Source organism: Lygodium microphyllum, chromosome 21, assembly GCF_053477565.2.
Source record: "Lygodium microphyllum isolate KBCC chromosome 21, Lygodium_microphyllum_v1.1.10, whole genome shotgun sequence".
Taxonomy (NCBI): domain Eukaryota; kingdom Viridiplantae; phylum Streptophyta; class Polypodiopsida; order Schizaeales; family Lygodiaceae; genus Lygodium; species Lygodium microphyllum.
Genome location: NC_141155.1, coordinates 28,620,049 through 28,643,103, shown reverse-complemented (window position 1 = coordinate 28,643,103; position 23,055 = coordinate 28,620,049). Strand labels below are relative to the sequence as shown.

The 23,055-nt window shown below is 39.4% G+C and overlaps 1 protein-coding gene across 1 annotated transcript in view; it reads right to left on the bottom strand.

Annotated features, from left to right (window-relative positions):
* Positions 1-22,791, bottom strand: part of LOC148017850 (uncharacterized) — a 109,997-nt gene extending 87,206 nt beyond the window's left edge. Inside the window, exon 1 of the mRNA XM_087662203.1 lies at positions 22,535-22,791. Coding sequence (XP_087518329.1) covers positions 22,535-22,715 — 181 coding nt within the window. The 5' untranslated portion in view covers positions 22,716-22,791. The remainder of the gene's footprint in view (positions 1-22,534) is intronic.
* Positions 22,792-23,055: the final 264 nt, after the last annotated feature.

Genomic DNA, 23,055 nt, shown 5'->3' with positions numbered 1-23,055 from the left:
CACACCCCACTCGTCAGTCCTAGTGGGCACCCTGAGCAGAATCTCTTGGAGGTTGGCCAGGGGCCACTGGTAGCTATAGCCTATTTGGAGGCTGACCGGTGGACTCATGAGGATTGAGTCATATCGCTTGGTGGCCAACAAGGCATGGAGCGGCGAGCCTAGAGGTTGGCATTGCGTGCACCTTCTCTGGTAAACGGCGGTTGGGGGCGTGAATCCTGTTCACGTTGTGCGATCCCTTCAAGGCCCAATCTTGAGTGATCAATGATGCCGGTGACCACAATCTAGCGGGCCACGGTCCACTAGTAGCCAGTCTCGCAATGAAGGCGCCCACCAGGCTACCTCCTGAAGCCTGAAGGGCCAACTTCCAAGGCTAAGTCCATTTGGCGACACTGGGGCGAATGCTAACAAATAATAGTTACTAGTATAATATGTCATACATACAATGTACACACACACACACACACACATATAGAGGATTGTCTCTCTTTAAGTGAAATATGTGATTGGATATTTTGACCAAAAGAGTTGTTTGCATGTTGATAACACTAAAGATCCATGTACAACCAATACAAATAATAAAATCCTTTACTCTCTTTTCATAAATTCATTACATTAACTTACACAACACATAGTTTACAAGCTTCAAAACATTACCCATGGTGGAAATCATATCTAACAAGTCATGAGTGATTCAAAATAGCAAAGAAAGGTGAGAGGTGGTAGTTCTAAGTTTACATGATCATTGATAATACTCTGAAGCCTGATGGAAAGCAAGTATGACCAACAAAGCTCATAGGAGCACTCGCTTTGTCAACCATAGGCACACACACACACACACACAATGTGTGTGTGTGTGTGTGTGTGTGTGTGACATGTGTGGGCACTATGCGTGTGTGTGTGAATGAAAGCTTAAAGGAAAAATATTAGTACTTTTTTTTTTTGCTTTGTCAACCATAGGCACAAATACTTATAGAGAGAGAGAGAGAGAGAGAGAGTGTGTGTGTGTGTGTGTGTGTGTGTGTGTGTGTGTGTGGCATGCGTGTGCATTGTGTGTGTGTGTGTGTGTGTGTGAAAGCTTAAAGGTAAAACATTAGTAATAGGTTGTTAATAGGTTAAAGGTTTGTGAGACATTGTAGTTTGAAGATAAAGGCTAGCCGTTGGAGGAGCTTGGATTTTCAAAGGGAACGAATGCATAACAAAAGGTAGAAAGTTTCAACAATTATAAAAAACACGGTAAGATGGCAACCACTCTTTTTAACTTTGAGAAATGGCACCTAAATTGAAAGATAAGAGACAAGGAAACCTTCTTGCATGGGTTGGGATTGAAAACATAGCCAAGCATCCTTCTAAAAAGGTAAAAGAAAATACGAATAATATTGGGAGCTCAACTTCAATTAATGTGTTATCTTCAAATGAATCATTTGATAACATGTCACTTGAAGAAATGACTGAATTTGAAAGGAAAAAAAAAGGTTGCTTACTTTTTCAATAGGATTAGCTAGACCAATTTAAATGGCTTGTTTATGATAGAGATGAAGAAAAAATGTTTTGTAAATTTTGTTTGAAATATCCTCATTCACATAGTGCATATTTGAAAGGGGAATCTATACATTTTAAAATTAGCAACTTAAAATCCCATGTTTGCACATCATGTCATAAGTTTGCTATGCAAGCTATTTTACACAAAGGAAAAGACTCCATTGAAAAGAGTGTTAAAACAATAAGAGAAGTAAAAGATGAGGCATTACTTTCATTATTTAGAATGGCATATTTGATTGCAAAGTAAAATTTACCATTTTCTATGTTTCCTGAAATGATAAGCTTATTGCAAGATTGCCATGCACCATACACTACTAGTCTTCATAATGATGATAGGCCATGTGCTGAAATGATTTTTTGCATGGCATCATCTCTTATGAAAAGTAAAATAGAAAAGGTTTTAGCTAGTCCAGTGTTTGGTGTTTTAATTGATGAGTCAAATGATATCTCCTCACATGGACATATGGTTATTTATTTATCATATCTTGAGGCTGATTGTGTTCCTAAAACGAGCTTTTATGGTATCATATGTGTACATGATAGCACTGCAAGATCTTTGTTTGAGGCTATTATTAGTGAGCTAAAGAAATGTAAGCTATATTTATCTAGATTCATTGCATTTAGGTCTAATGGATGTTCCACAATGGTAGGAAAGGAGAATGGTGTCCACGGCTTATGGAAAAAACACGTTAATCCATTTTTAGTATCAATTCATTGTGTTGCCCATCGTAGTGCCCTTGCAATATCTAGTGTAGCAAAAGAGATGCCTGATTGTAAAAAGCTAGAAAAACTTATTAATGCTATAGCTTCACATTTTAATGTTAGCATGAAGAGATTAGAAGGGTTGCAAGCTATGCAACAAGATTTGGCATGTCCCATTCTTCGACTTCAGCATACTTTTGATGTGAGATGGTTAAGTAGATATAGAGCTATTAGAGTGTGTAAGTCTTTAGATGCAATACTTGAGAGGCATTGCATATTTATGAAGAATTGGCTAAGTTAAAGTGTATTTATTGCTTACATTTCTTAGCGGACATTTTGAGAGGTTTAATAACACTAAGCCAAATGCTTTAAAAAGACTTTGTAGATGTCACAACTATAGATAGTCTTGTGAAGAATATAATTGTATCCAAAACAAAATATTACTTTGATTGTCCTCCTCTTGATGTGAATGCATTAACCATTGGAGTATATGGATATGATATCCTTCCAGACTATGGACATGAAAAAGGATATTTATATACATTAAGAGGTGCTTTGCATGGAAAGAAATTTTATGAGCATGATTTAAACATGAAATTAATAGAGAAGACTTTTACAAGGCCTTAGAATTTCAAGTTATTTTTACCAATTCAGTGGTAAGTAACTTAAATTATCGATTTCAAGATAATTATATACTTAACTGTTTAAAAATACTTGTGCTTGCACAACATCCAATACATGAGAAGGTCTTAAAGAACTATGGAACCCAAGAGATAGATAAGTTAACTTCATATTATGGTTTCCCTAAAAAGATAAATATAGAATAATTCCTTGCAATGATAGAAGTTGATGAGTTTAAGAAAGAATTTAGAAATTTTGAGCATCAAGCTTCTAGAGATTTGATACGATTCACATTGCTGGAAATAACTTCAACACTTGCTTGCAATAGTATGTGGAGAGATGCTTATCCGAATATTCTTACTCTTTTTCAAGTAGCTCTTGTCCAATGTTCGAGCATTGCTATTTGTGAGAGAGGTTTTAGTGCTTGAGCTGTGATAAAGAGTAAGCTTCGTAATCATTTGGAGATCAAGAGTTTAGATGCATTAATGAAAATCTTTATTGAAGGTCATTCTAAGTTCACTGATATGGAGTTCATTGAGAGTATGGACTTATGGGTTGAAAAAACACATCGCCATTTATACACAACATAAGGAATTTGCTCATTGATTTTGCAATAAATTTAATATTCATAAGAGCAATTGATTTTTTATGGCCTATGATGATTTTGAAGTCACTATGCATTATTTGCACTTTTGTTGTCTTGATTCTTTTGACTCTTAATCATTTTCTTATGTTAAACTTATTTTTCCCTTGGTTGCTTCTATCTTTTGAATAAAAATCCTTTATATTTGTTTTTAGATCATGCTTGCTTTTAATAAAATCTACTCAAAATTTTTAAAGAAATTTTTGTTATAATTTTGATTGTATTTCATTATGTTCTCTTTTATGTTAGTTTTTTTTTCTTTTTGTATCATGGTTGCTTTTAATAAAATGTGTTTGAGTTTTTCTAAACTTTTTTGTTTTTTGTTTTGCTTATATTTCATTATGTTATTTTTAATGCTAGTTTTGTTTTTTTTATTTTTGTTTATTCTATGCTTTTAACTTCTTTTATTTTTTGTTTCTATTTTATAGGTTCTCTTTATCTTTGTGCTTATAATGTATATACTTTTCTGAGGTCATATGGCATAGACCCACTAAGAGACATAGAAACCACGTGTATACATTTGTTTTTATTTGTTTAAATTTTAGATATGTAATGTAGATCAAGTTACTAATAATAATAAGGGTTTTCATTTCTAAGGTATAAGAGAAGTAATTGAACAAATTCCAAGGAAAACTTTGAGATAAAAACCCTTTCAAATAATGAAAAAAATATGATTATCTTTTCATTAAAGATTTAAAAAGGAATTTAACCAATTCAATTTGTAGGATCAAAGAAATTGGGCCGATTCAATTTAGAATGTAAAGGTTTTGAATGGTTCAAATTTTATGAAACCCCCTTAAGCTAAGAGAAGAAGAATCTGTGTTAGGTTCACAATTTTTTTTTCCAAACACTAAAGTAATATTAAACTCAAAAAAAAAATTTCTAAAAGAAAATTATCATCCTTCTGTTGCAAACACCAAAGCGAATATATTTTCCCTTTATTACGTTTTGGAACTCCTGCCATCCCCAAACCACAACGTCTTTTCTTTTCCCTTTTGTAACAAAACTTTAAACAATCAACCGTACTTTGTGCATGGGCTACTAGGTGCAAGGGATTCATGGAATGAAACAACACTCAATAGTTCAGCAACTAGTTGGAGTTAACATTCTCTACGTACATCGTACTATTTAGCTAGCACAACTTCATCGCGGCCTAGAAACTTGTATAGCTCCAAGGTAAGAAAGTGTCTCTCTTAAAAAGATTTTCTTCATAGTTCATATATAAATCAGCTGCACATACATCTATCATCTCCTCTATACAATATATGTTAATCATAGTTCATGAGAAGAACTAATATATCTTCTCTGATGGAATCTCATCTCAATTGCTGTGTAGTTAGGATTCTCCCAGTGTCGTAATAAGGCACAAAAATATAGAGACATCATAGATTTCATTATCGATCACCAACATCGACACTGCTCCTTAGCTATCCAAGTACAATTTTGCAATGTATTACAAGTTTCTTTTCACTATGGTTTGATAACATAGTATGGTTGTATTATTGATATATTATAGTGATCATCTTTTCAATGTTTTGGAATGTTGGGTATCATCAATATATGTTGGGATACAAGATGGTGTTGTGCTTTTGGTTTGGCTTCATTTTTTAGAATTTTCACCCGATGATTCAATATCAACTAAGACATGCTAATGTTGTAGCTAATGCTCTTAGTCATCATCCCTATGATCATATCTCTACTCATTATATGCTTGGTTTTGACAAGATAAAAATTGTTTACTTAAATCAATGTCTTCAGTACTAATTCAATCTTTTGATTTCATGCTTTCTACTCTCTTCTGTCTTGATTTTTGTGATATATAGTGTTATATGCATGACTCTAACCTTGTTTTTGTCAATGATTATACTTTTGTTAATGGATTTTTGTATTTCCAGAAGAAGTTGTGTGTCTTTGTACCATTTAAGGTCATGGCTATGAACAAAATGCATGCACCACCTTATATGGGCCATACAGATCTTCAATCTACTTTAATTGCTTGCAAAGAATTGTTCTATTAGTTTAATTTAAAACATGATGTAGCTCAATTTGTATCTAAATGTAAGAATTAAATGTCATCATGGTAAAACATTTGGCCTTCTCATGCCTTTATCCATTTCTACTAGTTGGTGGTAATAAATTTCCATGGATTTCATTACTGGTTGGCCAACTACTTCAGTCCATAATGATATGATTTGGAAAATTGTAGATAGGTTTAGCAAACAAGCCTATATTGGAGAGGCCTATGGAAAGATGTTAAGGACTTTATGTCTCAATGTGTGCCTTGTCAGCAGAATAAGTACAACAACCTTAAGCCAAGTCGATTGTTGCAGCCATTGCCCATGCTCGAAGGCAAGTGGACCCACAATACAATGGATTTTATCACCAATCTACCCACAACTAAGAAGGGTTCGAACAACATTTTGTAATGAATGAATTTGTGAGGAGAGAGGAGAAGAGCTGAAGAGAGAGAAAGGGAGCAAGAAGAAGAGAAAAGAAGACTAGAAGAGGAGAGAGAAAGACGGAAAAGAAGAGATAAGGAAGGAGAAAGCCATGGAAGTTGGAGATGAAGGTGAAGAGTATGTTCTTGATAATAACTGTTTGCCCTAATCTAGGACCCTTACACCTTATATACCCTAGTCAATGTGATTGGGTGTCTAACCCCTAGTCGGTGTGTATTCCGCTTGTTACAACCCATCCCCACCGTGAAGGTTTTTGCCCTTTAAATAAGGAGAAGTAGAGGGGTGTGATGGGTGGACTATGGAGGGTTGTAGAGTCCTACTTTGGGCCCTTTTACAATAAAACTTGGGTGGGTAAAGACTAGGGACAACATGTTGTCCAAGGCCATCTTGTTGAAGTAAACAAGTCATAACGTTTGATAGACTACTCCAAATAGGGCGTACCACATTTCAAAACGGAGCTTATGATGAGTACTTTAAAGCTATGTAGGATGCACATGCTTGAGAATTGAGTAAGTAAAAAACTATTCCAAAAAAATGTGCAGTTTGTAGGAAAAAAGTGGTCAAATGGGGTATGACCAGCTAGTCTTTAGGCTAGGGGGCCACTTGGAGGTAGGTAAATTCCTTGGCAATGGTTTCTGGGTGGCAAGAGGCTTCTTCCAAGGGTAGGCCATGCCATTTGATGAGGTATTCTTTGATGGATCAAGATTGTAAGTGCTTATAACTTTGCCCAATGATGGTCTCAAGGATATACTGAGTGATGCCTTCTTCATCTATGGGGGTAAGTTCTTCCACATAGTCCATTGAGGAGCCCATGAAAGGTTTTAGCTGGCTGACATGAAACACATTGTGGATCTTGGTGGTGGGGGGAAGTTCTAAGTGGTAGACCAAGTCACCAAATCTCTTCAAAATCCGGTATCAGCCATAGAAGCATTGGGCTAGCTTCTTACTGTTGCCCTGTTTGAGAGTTGAGTAGGGGGATGTAGGCACTTTCAAAAGGACCGATTCCCCTTCTTGGAGGTCTAAATGCCTTCATTTCTGATTAGCATAGAGCTTCATGTGTGTTTGAGCCATCTGAAGGTTTACTTTACATTGCTGAAGTAAGGTTTACATGCGATTCAACTCAATGTGACTTTGAGGGTTGATCTTATCTTTAAATAAGACTATGGGGAAGGGAACCTTATACCCATATAAGGCCTCAAAAGGGAAAAATTCAATTCTAGAGTGGGTGGAGTTATCATATGCAAACTCAGGCAACTGGAGCCACCTCTCCCAACTGTGTTATACATCAAGGCAAAAATGCCTCAAATATGTCTCAAGACATTTATTCACTCTTTTAGTTTGGCCATTAGTCTGAGGGTGGCATGTAGTGGATGGAGGAAGCTTGGTCCCCATGGAGGTGAAAACTATATACCAGAAGTTGCTCATATACTTTGCATCCTAATCATGGACTATGACTTGCGGTAAGCCATGCAATTTGAAGACATTTTCCATCAACTGAGTGGCCACGTGAGAGGCAGTGTATTGTGTCTTAGTGGGGATAAATAGGACACATTTGGTGAGGTGATCAACTACCACATAGATATTTTTCTACCCTTTTTTGGTCACGGGAAGGCCAATGATATAGTCCATTGTGATGTGGGTCCATTTCCCTTCGGGGATAGGGAGAGGCTGTCAGAGGCCAGAGGGCGAGAGTGTACTGCCCTTGTTCTGTTGGCATGGGATACATTGGTCACAAAGTCCTTGACATCCCTCCATTAGCCTTTCCAATGAAATCTCTTGGAAATCTTGTCATATGTTTTGAAAACACCCAAGTGACGAGCAGTAGGGCAAGAATGCATCTCTTCCATGATCTTCTGCATGAAGAGTGAAGTGTGTGGGATGACAATCTTGCAATGAGATGAAATAAGACCGTGCTTGAGCTGATATTGGGAGTTTTTAGCCATGACACCATGCTGTAGTTTCTAGAATATGTGGCTAAAGTGATCATCTAGCAAGTAAGCCTCTTCAAGCTCTTCAACCCAATCATTATGCAATTCTGAAATAGAGGGTACTCTACATGCCCACATTCGACAGAGTGAATTAGCCACAATATTATCCTTCCCTACAGTGTGCGAAATGTCAAATTCAAATTTTTAAAGGTTTCCACCCATCGCCTTTGCTTAGGAGTCAAAGTGGACTAAGTCAAGAAGTACTCGAGGACTCTATGGTCACTTTTTACTTGGAAACGACTACCATACAAATAAGGGTGCCATTTCTTGATGGCATGGAAGATGGCCAACATCTCTTTGTCATATACATTCATTTTCATCTCCTTCTCATCAAGATTACGGCTCTGAAATCCAATCACACCATGCTCTTGCAACAATACAGCACCAATACCCCTGCCATTGGCATCACAATAAATGGTAAACAACTTAGAGAAGTCAGGGCAGACAAGGATGGGAGCAGAAGTAAGTACATCATTTAACAATTTGAATCTATGATCAGTAGTGGCATCCCAAAAGAATTACTCCTTTTTTAGGCGATTAATCAAAGGTTTTCCAAAGGTGGCATAGTGCTTAATGAAGTGTGGATAGAATGAAGAGATACCAAGTAAGCCACGCCAGGAAGTAGTGGTGGAAGGAGTGGGCCAGTCCCTAACACATTGCACCTTCTTCGGGTCAGCTTGTATGCCATTTTTGCTCACAATGTGTCCCGAGTACTCCACAGATGTTTGGATGAAGGTGTATTTTCTTTCCTTAGTAAAGAGTCAATACTCTCAGAATATGTCAAACACCCTTCTGACGTGTGACAAGTGCTCCTCCGATGACTTGCTGTAAATGAGGATGTCATCAAAGAAAATAAGCACAAACTTGAATAGAAAGGGTTGTAGGATTTTATTCATGAGGCTTTGAAAGGTGACGGGGTGTTAGTCAACCCAAAAGGCATCACTAGAAAATGATAAAGTCCACGATTAGTCATCTTGGAGGCCGTTTTGACCTCATCTCCCGCCCTCATACGAATCTGATGATAGCGAGAGCGCATGCCAATCTTAGTGAAAAAGAATGCCTCTTTGAACTCATCCAGCAAATCATCAATCTATGGGATGGGGTAGCGGTTCTTAACCATAATTTTGTTCAAGTCTCTGTAGTCAATGCACATGCAAAAGGATCCATCTTTCTTCTTGACTAACAAGACAAGGGATGCATATTGGAAAGAACTCTATTCACAATGAAACCCATCTCTAACAACTCCTTGACTTGCTTTCCAACCTTTTCACGCTCACACTTGGAGAGTTTGTAAGGGGGCTTGTTCATTGGCTTGGAATGGGGCTCTAGGTCAACTGGGGCTTGTTCATTGGCTTGAAATGCTATCCCAAAAGTGCCCATTTTTCTTTCAGCATGGAAGGTGAGAAAAGTGGGTACTTTGGGGTTGTTATTAGGCATAGAAGTGTCTCGAAAACCAACTCCATATGGGATTGATCAAGAAGGAATGTAGGATTGTCCAAAAATTTGCTAAAAATGTTCATTCTTATAGTACTTTCTTTCATATCTCTCAGCTAATTCAACTGCATCAACAGTGTGGTAGGTTTTTGAGGCATGACATTTGCCAATAGGCTCAGTTCCAACCAATGCTTATATTTATGCAATTTAGCATCATCGCTAATGATATACACATACATGGTCAAGTTCATGAACTAATTTGTCTACTCACATACAATGAGGTTACATTGGTCAAGGGTGTACCATCGTCTTGCCAATCGCTCTTTTTCCACTGGAGACACAAAAACTTGAGCCATTTGAATTTTAAAATATTCCCAGTCAATAAACTAATGATTCTCTCGATTGATATAGTGCCACCATGTGCGGGCAAATCCTTCCAAGTGGAGAGAAGTTAAAGTATTTTCTGATCATCAATGCAAGGGTAGATATTGAAGTAGGACTCCAACTTGGACATCCATTCCTCCAAATCAAATGGTGATGGGGATTTCCCATTGTACTTTGTTAGGATGATCTTGTCACACAGATCATTGGGGCCATGCTGCCCATGAAACCCTTGCTGCCAATACATCCCTTGGTGGCTATACATGCCTTGCTATCCATACATCCCAAGTGGTGCATTAAGCCCATGTTGTCCATTATAACCAAGCTATCCATGATTGCCATGGTGTCCATTTGTACCATATTGTTGTTGATGGGGCTGATTGGGGGCTCTTAGGGAGAGCGGAGGAAATTCATCGACCAAGGGTGGGAAAAGGCCTCAATGGGATATTGGCTACATATGGTGGACAAGGGAATTCAATAGGGGCTCATCCTGTGAATGAGAGGGTTCACCAATCTCGTAGGTAGAAGGGGGAATTCCCGTAGCACCAAGTATACCATGTGGACCATGCAACAGTTTTTTATGTGGAGGACGTCTAGCCTCATGCCTAGAGTCATTGGCCTTCTCATGGGATAAAGCGAGCACTAATTGAGAAACAAGAGTAGTGAGCTGCTCCAAGGTATATCAAGTCTTTGAGTTTGAGAGAGGCATGTGCTCGATCACTTCATCAAACTTGGAAATCATTTGGTGGTGGTTTGCGACCATATCATTATGTTGTTCCATATGATAAAGCTCATGCTGACAGAGGGTGTGATTGAGCAGGATGTATGGGTATGTTTTGGGCATTTCCTCCTGTATCTAACCATGGTAATCATATGCAAACCTTGGTTCCTCATTCATGGAGGTCTAGAAGTCCCTAATCTCCCTTTGGAGTTCCTCTTGGGCCTTACTTTTTCCTTTATGGCCAGCCATCTAGATGCAATCCACAAGACGTGCTGTTAGTAAAAGGGGTGTAAATTTTTGTAGAAAACTCTGATTGATGAGATTTTTGGCTGAAGTTGGAGGTGAAAAAGTCCTATTTGAGATGAGCTATTAACTTTTGTGAGAAAAAATGATCAGAATTTTTTGTAATGGAATTATTGTGCGTGTCCTAGAGCAGCCTATTCATAATGACCCTAGTGCACAAAAATGGGTGCAACTTTCAAAATGTAGCTCTAATTGGGGAGGTTTTTGATTCAAACCAGAGGGGACAAAGCCCTCTTTGAGGCAAGCTATAGGGCTTACTCCTAGCTTCAAAAATAAATTCTCGCAATAGGATTTTTGTGATTGTCCTAAAGGATTGTGATAAAAAACACTACATATCCCTTATTACAAAAGCCTTATATGGATAGAGCATAGTGAGAGAGGCCTTATCAACAACATAAATAACATCCTTAGTGTAATGGGAATTATCCCAAGCAACATTTCATACCCATATTGTGTGCTATCAATTCATAAGTAAACTCACTGCCATACATCTCTTCTGACTACATGAACTTCAAGTGTTATACATGGGTGCCATGAGCATTGTGGGGGTGTCCAAGGGGGATCATTGCATCAAGGAGAGTGGAGCTCATGGGAAGTATCTGCACCTCGATATAAGTATCGGGCTTTGGATCATTCAGAGAGGGGGGCAAAGTTTCCCCCGGGCCAGGCTGTGTATACCCCTTCAGGGTCTTAAGTGGCAAGGGAGGGTCACCTCTCTTTTGTCTTACCACCTCGCCTCGCATCGGCCTTTTTCCTTAGCTTGAGTATACATGATTATATAGCTTTTGGATAGTACCACTATCCTCATTGTGCATATGGGATTCTGAACCCTATTCCTAAAGCATATTTGTCTATCTTCTAGCCTCTTTAAGGCATACATCTAGCCTCTATGGGCAAGCATCATTTGCTATTCTCAACACCCCTCCTCAAATGATGAGTCTCTACCCTTGTTGGCTTTCCCCCCTACATACAAACATGGACTAGGAGACTAGCTCTTTGGCAACCTAGTCAAGTTAAGGCTTCAAACTTTGCATTCTTGGTAGGGTTTTTACATCCACTATGGGAAACAAAATCCATTATGGAAAATAAGGATCCACTATGGAAAAATATTTGTTGTCAACAACGGAAATTTCTTTATCTTCTTCATCTTCTTTGTGCTTCTTTGGTACCCTTCAATGATGTCTTAAATCTTCTTATTCTTCATAATCTTCTTGGTCTTGTTTTCTTCATACTCTTCATCTTTGACTTGTGTTCTAGTCTTCTTTGTGAGGTTCTTTTTCTCAGTGAGTTTGAGATGGATACAAATACTTACATTGTTGTGACTCAACATGACTTGTTGAACTATTACATAAATCTTGGGATACATAGAATTTAGGATTCTGGTGGCTTTTGAGTCATTGCAGCATTTTGGGCATGCACAATGAACACATTTCTCCTTGTATAGCTCCCAGTTTTGGAGTACATGGCTTGACATGGCATTGGACATGTAGGAAAATCATTTCAAGTGCAAGAAGGTCTTACCAATTTGCTTTCCGCTCAATGGTAGTATCTAATATCTTTTACGGAGTGCTTTGTGGGAATTACAGAGGATAATGTAAACTTGGTTTTTCAATCAAGTGTTCGTAGGAATTGTCAAAGATTAAGAAAACCAGTATATAAGATCACTCTTATTCCCTTTGTACCTTCACATGAAAACACATTTTAAAGTGATTTAAGAAATGAGTTCGGGGTAGAAAGCAGTGGGAACAGGGGATGGATGGAACCGGTTTGAGAATACGAGTGTGAAAGAATTTTATAGAGAAGCAATGTGAAAGGAGATATTTTAGTAGAGGCTTCTTAATATTCCAGCTAAGACCGCATGGAAGGCCAGATCAATGGGCGATAGATTGATTCAAAAAATGCACTGAGTATGCCTATGCCTAGAGCTGTCGTTGGTTTGTTCCTGCACTATAGCAATAGCCTCCAACACTAGTGCTACTGCTATATAGGTCTAGCACACCTTCACACCCACTGCTACTATAGACGACTTGCTTCTTGTCATTCTTCCAGACCTGGTAGGCCTTAGAGATTTCCCAAGAGTGGCGTGTAGCAGAGTGGACTGCTGGTCTGGTTCAGAGGCCTGCGAGAGGGAGTTCGAGTGTGGAACTACACAGTAAGCTTCACGGAATAGGTGGAGGCAGAGATACTACAGCCAAGCTTGACACCCCACTGGCCAGGAAAGGAGCTCATATGGCCTTGCTGGAGCCCCCGGTTTTTGCCATTGTCCTTGATGCACTAACAAGCACTACGGTGGGCTAGCTGCTGGGAGCCGAGGGTCTCTTTGTAGAGGCTATGTACGCCGTTGCAGTAGCCTAGGGGAGGATGTGACAATACGCTATGAAGTATAGAGATTCACGGCTCTCTTCACTCTTCTCTCTAACTCAAAACCTTCTTCATAATCTTCTGTGTTAGTTGTGGCTTCTGTGAGCAATGACTCTCAGATTTGCTACTGTGAAAAAACCAAATTTGCCAAGCTAAAGCAATACCAAATGACTTGCTTCTTCATCCACTTCTTCTTCTCTTCTTTCTCGATCTCAAAACCGGAAAGTAGACCCCTTGTTTCTTTGGACAAGCAACCCCCTTGCTTAAGTAGGCCCTTAACGGACACTAACATGAATCGTGAACTAGCCTTCAATGACTGCACCGCAACACCTCCTTCCTGGAGCTCCTTTACCTCCTACACACCAATGGATGTTGAGTAGCATGAGAGATTGGAATAGAAATAGGCTGAAAGACTGTAGAGCTTGCAAGGGAGAAAAAAACAAACCATTAGCTACCTAGCTCAGCCATGGCTTTGATACCATGTTGAGAAACACAGACTTGGAACTAGATTGGCTATGGTGGACCCAAGTCAACCACACGATACATTATCAGAATAAGGAACTGTAACTCAAGTGAATTAGGTTCCAATATAGATTAGCTTGGACTCATAAGCACAATATTGAGTGACTCAAATTGAAAAGTACCATATATTGAAATGACTATCAAGTACATGCTTATATAGCTTTTGGATAGTACCACTATCCTCACTATGCATATGGGATTCTGAACCCTCTTCCTAGAGCATATTTGTCTATCTTCTAGCCTCTTTAGGGCATACATCTAGCCTCTATGGGCAAGCATCGTTTGCTATTCTCAACAGGGGTAGCGGTTACCTGGGTAGTTCTGTGACTCACTAGCTACTACTTACCCAATTTACAATGGCTATTATTCATTTTGGGGCTTATCCAAAGTCACAAGAAAAAATGGGGATTAGTTTCAGTCAATACAATGAATTTCAAGAAGAGATATGATGCATGAACACAAAGAGGATTGAGCTACTAAACCTTTGCAATCTTGAATCACTCCAACAAGGGATTCAGCTCAACAAGTGGCTAAATTTGAGAGATTAAGATCAGAATGACATACCTCTTTAATGCTTGGGGAGACCGTGGAAGCATAGCTCATCACGATGCCTATTTGCTCCATCGATCAAGTTCAGTTGATTGGGTCATCCATGGAAGAAGACATGCTAAACTCCATGTCTTGAATTTGGGTAAGAGAAGTCATTCATGGGCTGAAGGGCTTATGGGGGTTGAGCTCTCAAGGTCAGAGATAGCTTCAGCTGAAAAGTCCATGGCTATCCAAACTATCCCAAAGTATCTAGCTACTATCACCTTGGAGGTTGATTCCTGGGGGCTAGGATTGTCAAGGAAGAGGAGGTACGAGTGCTAATCAAGTGCCTGGAGTGGCAGAGGGTAGCAGGGGAGAAAGACTGCAACCGAGCAGGGAACAATGAGGAAGAGGAGGTAAGAGTGCTAATCAAGTGCCTCGAGTGGCAGAGGGTAGCAGGGGAGGAAGGCTGCAGTAGAGGAGAGAGAATGCAGAGCAAAATTGTCAAGGAAGAGGAGGTAAGAGTGCTAATCAAGTGCCTAGAGTGGCATAGGGCAGCAGGGGAGAAAGGCTGAAGTAGAGGAGAAAGCACGCAGAGCAAGGAACAACAATACAAAATGCACCACAAATTGTGGGTTGTTCCTTGGGCTCTCTGCTAGCCTGTGACTCAAGGGTATTGCCCTTGGTCAGGAGCAGGTAGGGAAGGATCTTGGGACTTCAAGTGGGCAATCCCATGGATGCTTCGAGGGAAAAGAAGAGTTCTCTTTGCTATGTGGCTATGGCAGCTTGCTTGAGAGGAGAGAGAAATGGGCTAAAGCAAAAATTAGTTGAGTTTTGGTCCTCCTCTAACCCTTGAGACTCCAAACTTGGCATATAACCCTTAAAATTTGCATGAAAAGAAGTGATAACATGATGTTTTAACCATTTTATCTCCAGATATGTTTGAGTCTCCAGCCATAGCTCTTGCTTGCTCCAAAAAGCTAAAGTTAACTGCAGTCCTTGTTGTACATGTACCTCTATTCTAAGTAACTAGGGTTTTTGGGATTTGAAAAGGAAGAAAGGGGAAAGAAGAAAATGACCAAATCTTGAAGCTCTGATACCACTTGTAATGAATGAAGCTGTGAGAAGAGAGGGGAAGAGCAGAAGACAGAGAAAGGGAGCAAGAAGAAGAGAAAGGAAGACTAGAAGAGGAGAGAGAAGGACAAAAAGAGAAGAGAAGGAAGGAGAAAGCCATGGAAGTTGGAGATGAAGGTGAAGGATATGTTCTTGATAATAATTGTTTGCCCTAATCTAGGATTCTTACACCTTATATACCCCGGTAAGTGTGAGTGGATGTCTAACCCCTAGTCGGTGTGTATCCCGCCTATTAAACATTTATGTGGTAGTTGATATACTCACTAAAGTAGCCCATTTTATCCTCACCAGGTCACAATTTACAACATCTCAAGTGGCTAGTTAGTTTATGGATCATGTAAGCAAGTTGCATGGGTTACCACATGTCATAGTGTATGACCAAGACAAATTCATAAGCCATTTTTGGTAGATAGTTTTCAGCTCCATGGGGATGAAATTGGCTCCATCTATAGCCTATCACCCCCAAACTGATGGTCGAATAGAATGAGTCAACAAGTGGCTTGAAACCTACTTGAGACATTTTTGTCATGATGTCCAGCATGTATGGGATTCATAGATACACTTGGCTAAGTTTGCTTATAACAACTCCACTCATTCTAACATTGGAGTGTCTCCCTTCAAGGCTTTATATGGCTATCGTGTGCCCCTCCCTATAGTCATATTTAGTGAAAAGCTCAATCCACATGGGAAAGAGAAATTAGACCACATTCATGCCTTACTTCAAGAGTGCAAAGTGAACATTAAAAAGGCCCAAGACCATATGAAGCCCTATGCTAATGAAAGGAGGCGCTCTCTTAAGTTTCAAGAAGGTGAGTTGGTACTTCTCAAGGACCCCAATTCTTGATATGCAACACTCAAGGAGGGATCATGCAATAAGTTGGCACACTGCTATTATGGGCCATATAAAATAGTTAAGAAAGTGGGTGACTTGGCCTATCGCCTCCAAATCCCTCCCTCCACTAAGATCCATGATGTCTTTTACATGAGTCAGCTAAAACCATTCATTAGGTCCCCAAAAGGCTATGTGAAGGAATTGCCCCCTGTGAATGTTCGAGAAGGTCTTATTCAATACATTCCTAAAGTAGTTGTTGAGAAGAGAGATAAGTAGCTTCACACCTGATTGATCCCGGGAATACTTGATCAAATGGAAAGCTCTACCTCTAGAGAAAGCTTCTTGGAGACCAACATCCATTTTGGAGGAATTTTCCCACCTCAGGGATGTTGTTTTGGATAAAATTTAACCAAAGATGGCCCTGTTTGGACTACAGGACTGCTTCTGAATAGTCAAACTATTTTGCACCAATTTTGATCATGAAATTCATTTAGTCCAATCCGCTTCACGAGCTCCACACTGAAACCTTAGCCATCCTATTTAGAGCTCCCTACCCAAAGTTATGATTATTTTTTTATAGTAGTCCTATTCTCGAGAACATGCTATCCACTTCATCCAAGGCTCTGACTTTCATGAAATGGTGGATTGTCTTGTGTGTGGGTCCACTTGCATGATGCCCCATACTCCCTATGCCTCCCTAGGCCCCATTTCACATGGTACTCAGGGCCCTCCTTTACTCTTTTCCTTGTATTCTTGCACACATTAGTACTTTGTTGCCTCTCCCTCCCCCCCCCCCCCCAACTCTCCTTTTGTTTTTGGGGACAAAAACCTTCTGAGTCAGGATCGCTTTGTAACAAGCGGGATATATGGAAATGATAGGAAAAATACTAGTAACACCCATGGTATTTAAGGTGTAAGAGGGTTAGATCAATCATCATGCATTAATAAAAACACTCTCTCTTCACTATCACAACTTCCATGCGATCATAGGTCTTAAATACCCCTAGGTGACCAGCAATCGGCAAAGAATGCATCTCTTCTAGGATTTGCTATGTGAAAGAGGAGGTGTGGGGAATTACAATGTAGCCATGTGCTTAGATGAGACCATTTTTGAGCTAATATGGGGAGCACTTATTTACAGTGCCTTGCTATAATTTCTAAAAGATAGGGCTAAATTCAGCATTGACCAAATAGGTCTCTTGAAGTTCCTCTATCCAATCATTGTGAAGTTTTGTGATCGATGAGACTTTGCATGCCCACATACGGGAGAGTGAATCAACCACCACATTGTCCTTCCATGGATTAGTATGAGTGATCTCAAAATCATAGTTTTGCAAAGTTTCCACCTACCACCTTTGCTTAGGAGTCAAAATTTTCCACATCAGGAAGTACTTGAGCACCCGATGGTCAATTTTCACCTTAAATCTACTACTATATAGATAGTGGTGCCACTTTTTAATAGCATAAATGATTGTCAATATCTCCTAATCATTAAACATGCAGTTGCCTCTCTTTTTCATCCAATTTGCGACTCTCAAAGGCTATAATACCATGTTCTTGTAGCAAAACAATCCCAATACCCCTTCCACTAGCATCACATTGTATAGTGAATTCTTTTGTAAAGTCGGGGGACACATAAGAATGAGGGAATGAAGTACGCAATTCTGTTAGGTGCTGCAAGCAACGAGTAGCCAAAGCATTAAGAAAAAGCCTCTTTTTTTAGTGTATTTGTTAATGGTGTTGCAATGGTAGCATAATGGCAAATAAAGCTTTGATAAAAGGAGGAGAGATAAAGAAAGCCACGTAAAGAGGTAGTCTTAGAGGGTATGGACCAATCTTGAATACACTCCACCTTCTTGGGGCTAGCTTGGATCCCCTTTTCACTCATAATATAGCCCAACTACTCAACCTCAGTGTGCATGAAAATACATTTTCTTTCCTTGGCAAAAATTCTATGCTCCCATAATACATTAAATACCTATCGTACATACTATAGGTGCTCTCTCAATGTCCTAATGTAGATGAGCATATCATTAAAAAATACAAGCACAAACTAAAAAAAGGAAGGGATACAAGATCTTGTTCATAAGGCTCTGAAAAGTGGCAGGGGTGTTTGTTAGCCCAAATGGCATAACAAGAAAGTGATACAACCCCCGGTTAGAGTCCTATATGCTATTTTGATTTTATCACCTACCCTCATGCATATTTGATGATATCCAAACGTTAGGTCTATCTTAATAAAGTAGCAAGCTCCCTTGAGCTCATCTAGCAAGTCGTTGACTCTAGGTACAAGGTATCTATTGTTGATTGTAATCTTGTTAACGTCGTTGAAGGAGCCATCCTTCTTCTTGACCAACAAGACAGGAGATGCATAGGGGGGAAGCGCTAGGCTTGATAAATCCCATCTCAATGAGCTCTTTAACTTTCTTAGCAACTTCCTTGTGCTCACACTTAGAGATCCTATAAAGTGGCTTATTGACTGGTTTTGAGTGGGGTTCCAAGTGAATGGGATGATCCACTTGCCATTTTGGTGGGACAGTTATAGATGGCTGAAATAGGTCCTTATATTCATCCAAAAGATCTCTCAAGGTTGCATCTTTGGTTAAATTAGTAGACTGATATGAAACATCCTTGTTTAAATGCAAGACAAAGATTTGTGAGTATATCTTGAACTCCCGTTTCAATTGCTTTGCTATAATTAGCTAAAAATCTGCATTATCCCTAATCCCCTCTAAGTTGTAAGCTATCCATGCATCACAAATTCTGTGTAAAGCTGAGAGAAATCCATACCAATTTTGCCCAATTGTTTCAACTATTTTCAACCCAAGACAAAATCAATGGGTCCCATATCAAGTATAATCAAGTCCTCATCCTCATATTCATAATCTTCCAAGACGTGCATGCTATGAAACTTGATTGGTTAAATAAGAACATTGAGAATCATGATTGGTTGTATATTTGTCCCTGGATCTGAAACATAAACCCTTAGCTTTTCTTTCCTCAACCACTTCTAGTGGAATAAATTTTTGACCACTTGGGGCTGATGCATTGCGTGGTTTGTTTATAGCATACTTAGTGTCTTCCTTTGGGTTGGTTTTTTGCCCAAAACTACCATGTTTTCTATCACTATTAAAAGTGGAAAAAGTAGGTATTTTGGGGCTGCCACTAGCCACATTAGTGCTATGATAAATCCTACCATATTGGCCCTACCTTACGTGGTTTCTTTGCTGTCCAAAATTAGATTGTAAATTATCACTCTTGTGGTACTTTTGGCCATATCTTTCAACCAACTCTATGGCCTCAAACAAGCTGGATGGCTTTTCACCATTACATCAACTTTGAAAGGCTTGGTTCTAGCAAATAAATATACTTATGCAACCTTGCACCACTAGTAGGCTCTACAATGTACATTGTCAAGTTTATGAACTAATTTATATAGTCTCGTAAGATACGCTGATCAAGTAGGTGCCATCTTCTTGCCAACATTTCTTTTTCTACAAGGGACACACATAGCTACACCATATGCATCTTAAAGTCATCCTAAACACAGAATTGCTAATTTTTCCTTTGTATATAATGCTACCACGCTCTAAATGATGAGAGATGAAAAGGATTTTTGCCTCATTGGTGTGTGGCTAGATGTGAAAATAAGCATCTAGCTTAGAGGTCCACTCTTCCAAGTTTGTTAAGGATGGGGATTGTCCATTAAAATTTGTAAAAATGATTTTGTCATGGCTCATTAGTGCCTTGCTGCCCATACATTCCATGTGGTCCATGTTGCCTATGTATATGATGTCCATGAGCGCCATGCTAGCCAAATTGTCCATAAGGCCCTTACTGCCCATGATTACCATGTGGGACATACTGCCCATAAGGGCCTTGCTGCCCATGATTACCATCTGGGACATACTGCCCATGATTACCATCTTGGACATACTGCCCATGATTACCCTATGGAGAGTGGGCTATCCATGATTTTGGGCAGGCATGTAGCTACCATTTCTAGTGGCCACTATCTTGTGGAAGGGTTGGACGGATTGGTAATGGAGGATGGAAGGATGAGCTCATCATGCCTTGTTGAGGGCTCACTTGTCTCATAGGTGTTGAAGGGAATACCGCACATCCGAATGATGCCTTATTGGTTATACACGATCTCCAAGAAGGGAGGAGGCTGATTGGCCTCAATATTAGACTGATGCTCTTTTTCTTGCATCAAGAGGGTTGCCAATATCGATACAAGAGTGGTCATTTGCTCCATCAGCCTAGACATCATGGCCATCATCTCTCATACAGGACCATTACACGCAAAAGTGGCTATAACTCTCCAATGGGAGCTTTGATTGGGGATACTTCTAAATCTATTTGAAGGGGAAAATACCCTCTTCTAAATGATGTATGGGGTTTTAGCTAATTTCTCCCATTCCCTTTTGTTGTAATAGGTTTTCTAGAACAGTTTTGGAATGCTTGCACCGTGTCTCATAGTCTTTCTTGGTCCAAGACAACAATGCTTAATACTTTTATGATGCAAAATCCTTAGACAACTGGCTATACCATATACATAACCTCTAGATCATACCATAGCATCCATACATGGCCAGTGATCAGCTTACAATGATTTGCAAACTCAACGAGAGTTAGTGTACCATTGATGACACATGAACTCTAACTACACTTCAATCAAGTAGGCTTCTTAATCTCACAAATTGGGACCTTTGTTTAACATGCATAACATGACAATGAAGAGGTTGAGGATGACTTGTGGAAAGACTTGCATAGGTGAATAGTAAGACTTATCATTTAGATGTACACCATTATAACTTCTCAACACTTTGTTTATCTTGATGATCTAATTGAGTCAAGAATCCTATACATTGTGACAAATATGGTATATGGAGCTTCAACTTAGAACTCGAGTATAATAAACCTAAGCCATGAATATATATGTGGCACATCTATGGGGAGCACCATACTTGATGTTGCTTCCTATAAACTAGGATCACTCACCAAGCCACATTTTCTATGAGAAAGAAGAAGGAGGTAGTCAAATTTAATGAGGGACATTTAAGGAGGGTTTAGTAGAGGTCTTAATAAAGAGACATGACTTAATGTCACTACTTCACCCTTCTATTTTCTTTCTTTCTTTTTGTGTCTTCAATACATTAACTAGCTACCTAACTTGACCAATGAGCTTTTGAATGGAGACACACACATGCGCACACGCGTATGCACACACACACACACACAAAGAAGGCATTAATGACTAGACTGGATTGATGACAACAATGACCCATTCCCGAGCATACAAAATGATAACCTCTTCATGTTGTGGGATAGTGCTTTGTGATTCTTATTATATGAATAGCTAGTCTTCCAATTAACCCTAGTGATGTGCTAATTTGGTGGCCTTCCTCAAAAGCCTTCTCTCATCTCACTTTCTTCTAGGAGAAAGACTTGATAACCTTAGTAATATTACCTTCTCGAGGAATTTGGAACTATTATGTATTCAGCATTGATCCAAAAACTAGGTACTCATTCTAAGCGACCTATTTAGAACGGCTTCTTGCAACGGCCCAAAGTACCCAAAACAGGAATGTTACTCGTCAAGGACCTTTTGTTGATTTTAGTCCTTTATATCCGGCTAATGAAACACATAGGCATGAAAGAAAGAAAGATTATGTATCCAATTCATAGATATAAGTGGAAACTCGAGTTGAAGAATGACAGCCTGCTCTTTCTTTAATAGACAGACACATGAAGAGGAGTAGCAATAGAGAAACGTTAGTGAACGTGCTAGTACACTTCGCAATAAGTATAGAGCAGCTATTATTATAGCGCTCTTTGGTATTACAAGAATATACATGTTTGTTCATATGCCTCCTAAATTTTTGCATTAAAAATATTATGCACTCTTATGATGATGATGATTATTATTATTATTATCCATCATTATTATTTTCGGGTGCCGGAGCATCGGTCACTAGTCGTCTTTCGTGTATCACAATGTAGAGACAGTTTGAACATCCGAGATGCAAGAGAAATGCAAGAGTAGGTATGAGGATGGCCTTAATTAGAAATGGCGGACTATAATTTTACCTTAACTGTCCTGAATGGACCCTCCGACTGCAGTCTGTTTCGATGAATGACAGGCTTCAAGCCGCTGAGGATCAGGAGAGTCGTCGTAGACACAGCGAGACGTGGCATATTAGATGGTAAGCAAGCTTCAGATAGATAGAAGGGGTATTAATCATAGCACACAATTAGATGGTAAGCAAGCTTCAAATAGATAGAAGGGGACGGGTGAGTCAAATCATTTATATCAATTATAAAAAGCGGTTATATCGATGCCATGGTGCGTAGTCCACTTACTGTGGATGTGGCGCAGCTGATGAGAAGCGCGCGCGGGCATGGCGACGTGATGAAGCATCTGAATGATATTACGATGAGAGGTGGCAGGATCATGGCGACATGTGCAGAGGATCGGCAATAGCGTAACTATTGTTATATAGAGGATCAGGAGAGTCGTCGTAGACACAGCGGGACGTGGCATATTAATATGCTTCTAAGGGAGCGGTCTTTCTGGATGAAGGCAGGCTAGTTGAGGATATCACTACTTGTGGGTTCTCGTAATTACCGGGACGTGATGATGAGATGTGTGTGTATATGGAAGCCTCGCGCATCACGACCCGCGGCAGCCCTCGAATTTGAAAGGCAAAAATGAGCTTCTCCTTCTTAAAAGGGAGGTAAAAATGAAGATTATCGTTCATATTATAAGTATATTTATTAGGCACATTTCTTAAATGAAGGATTGTTTTTTGAACCATACTTCACTCAGACTTCTCTCTATCATTTAAATAATTATGAATCCATGCCAAGTTAAAGCATTCCAC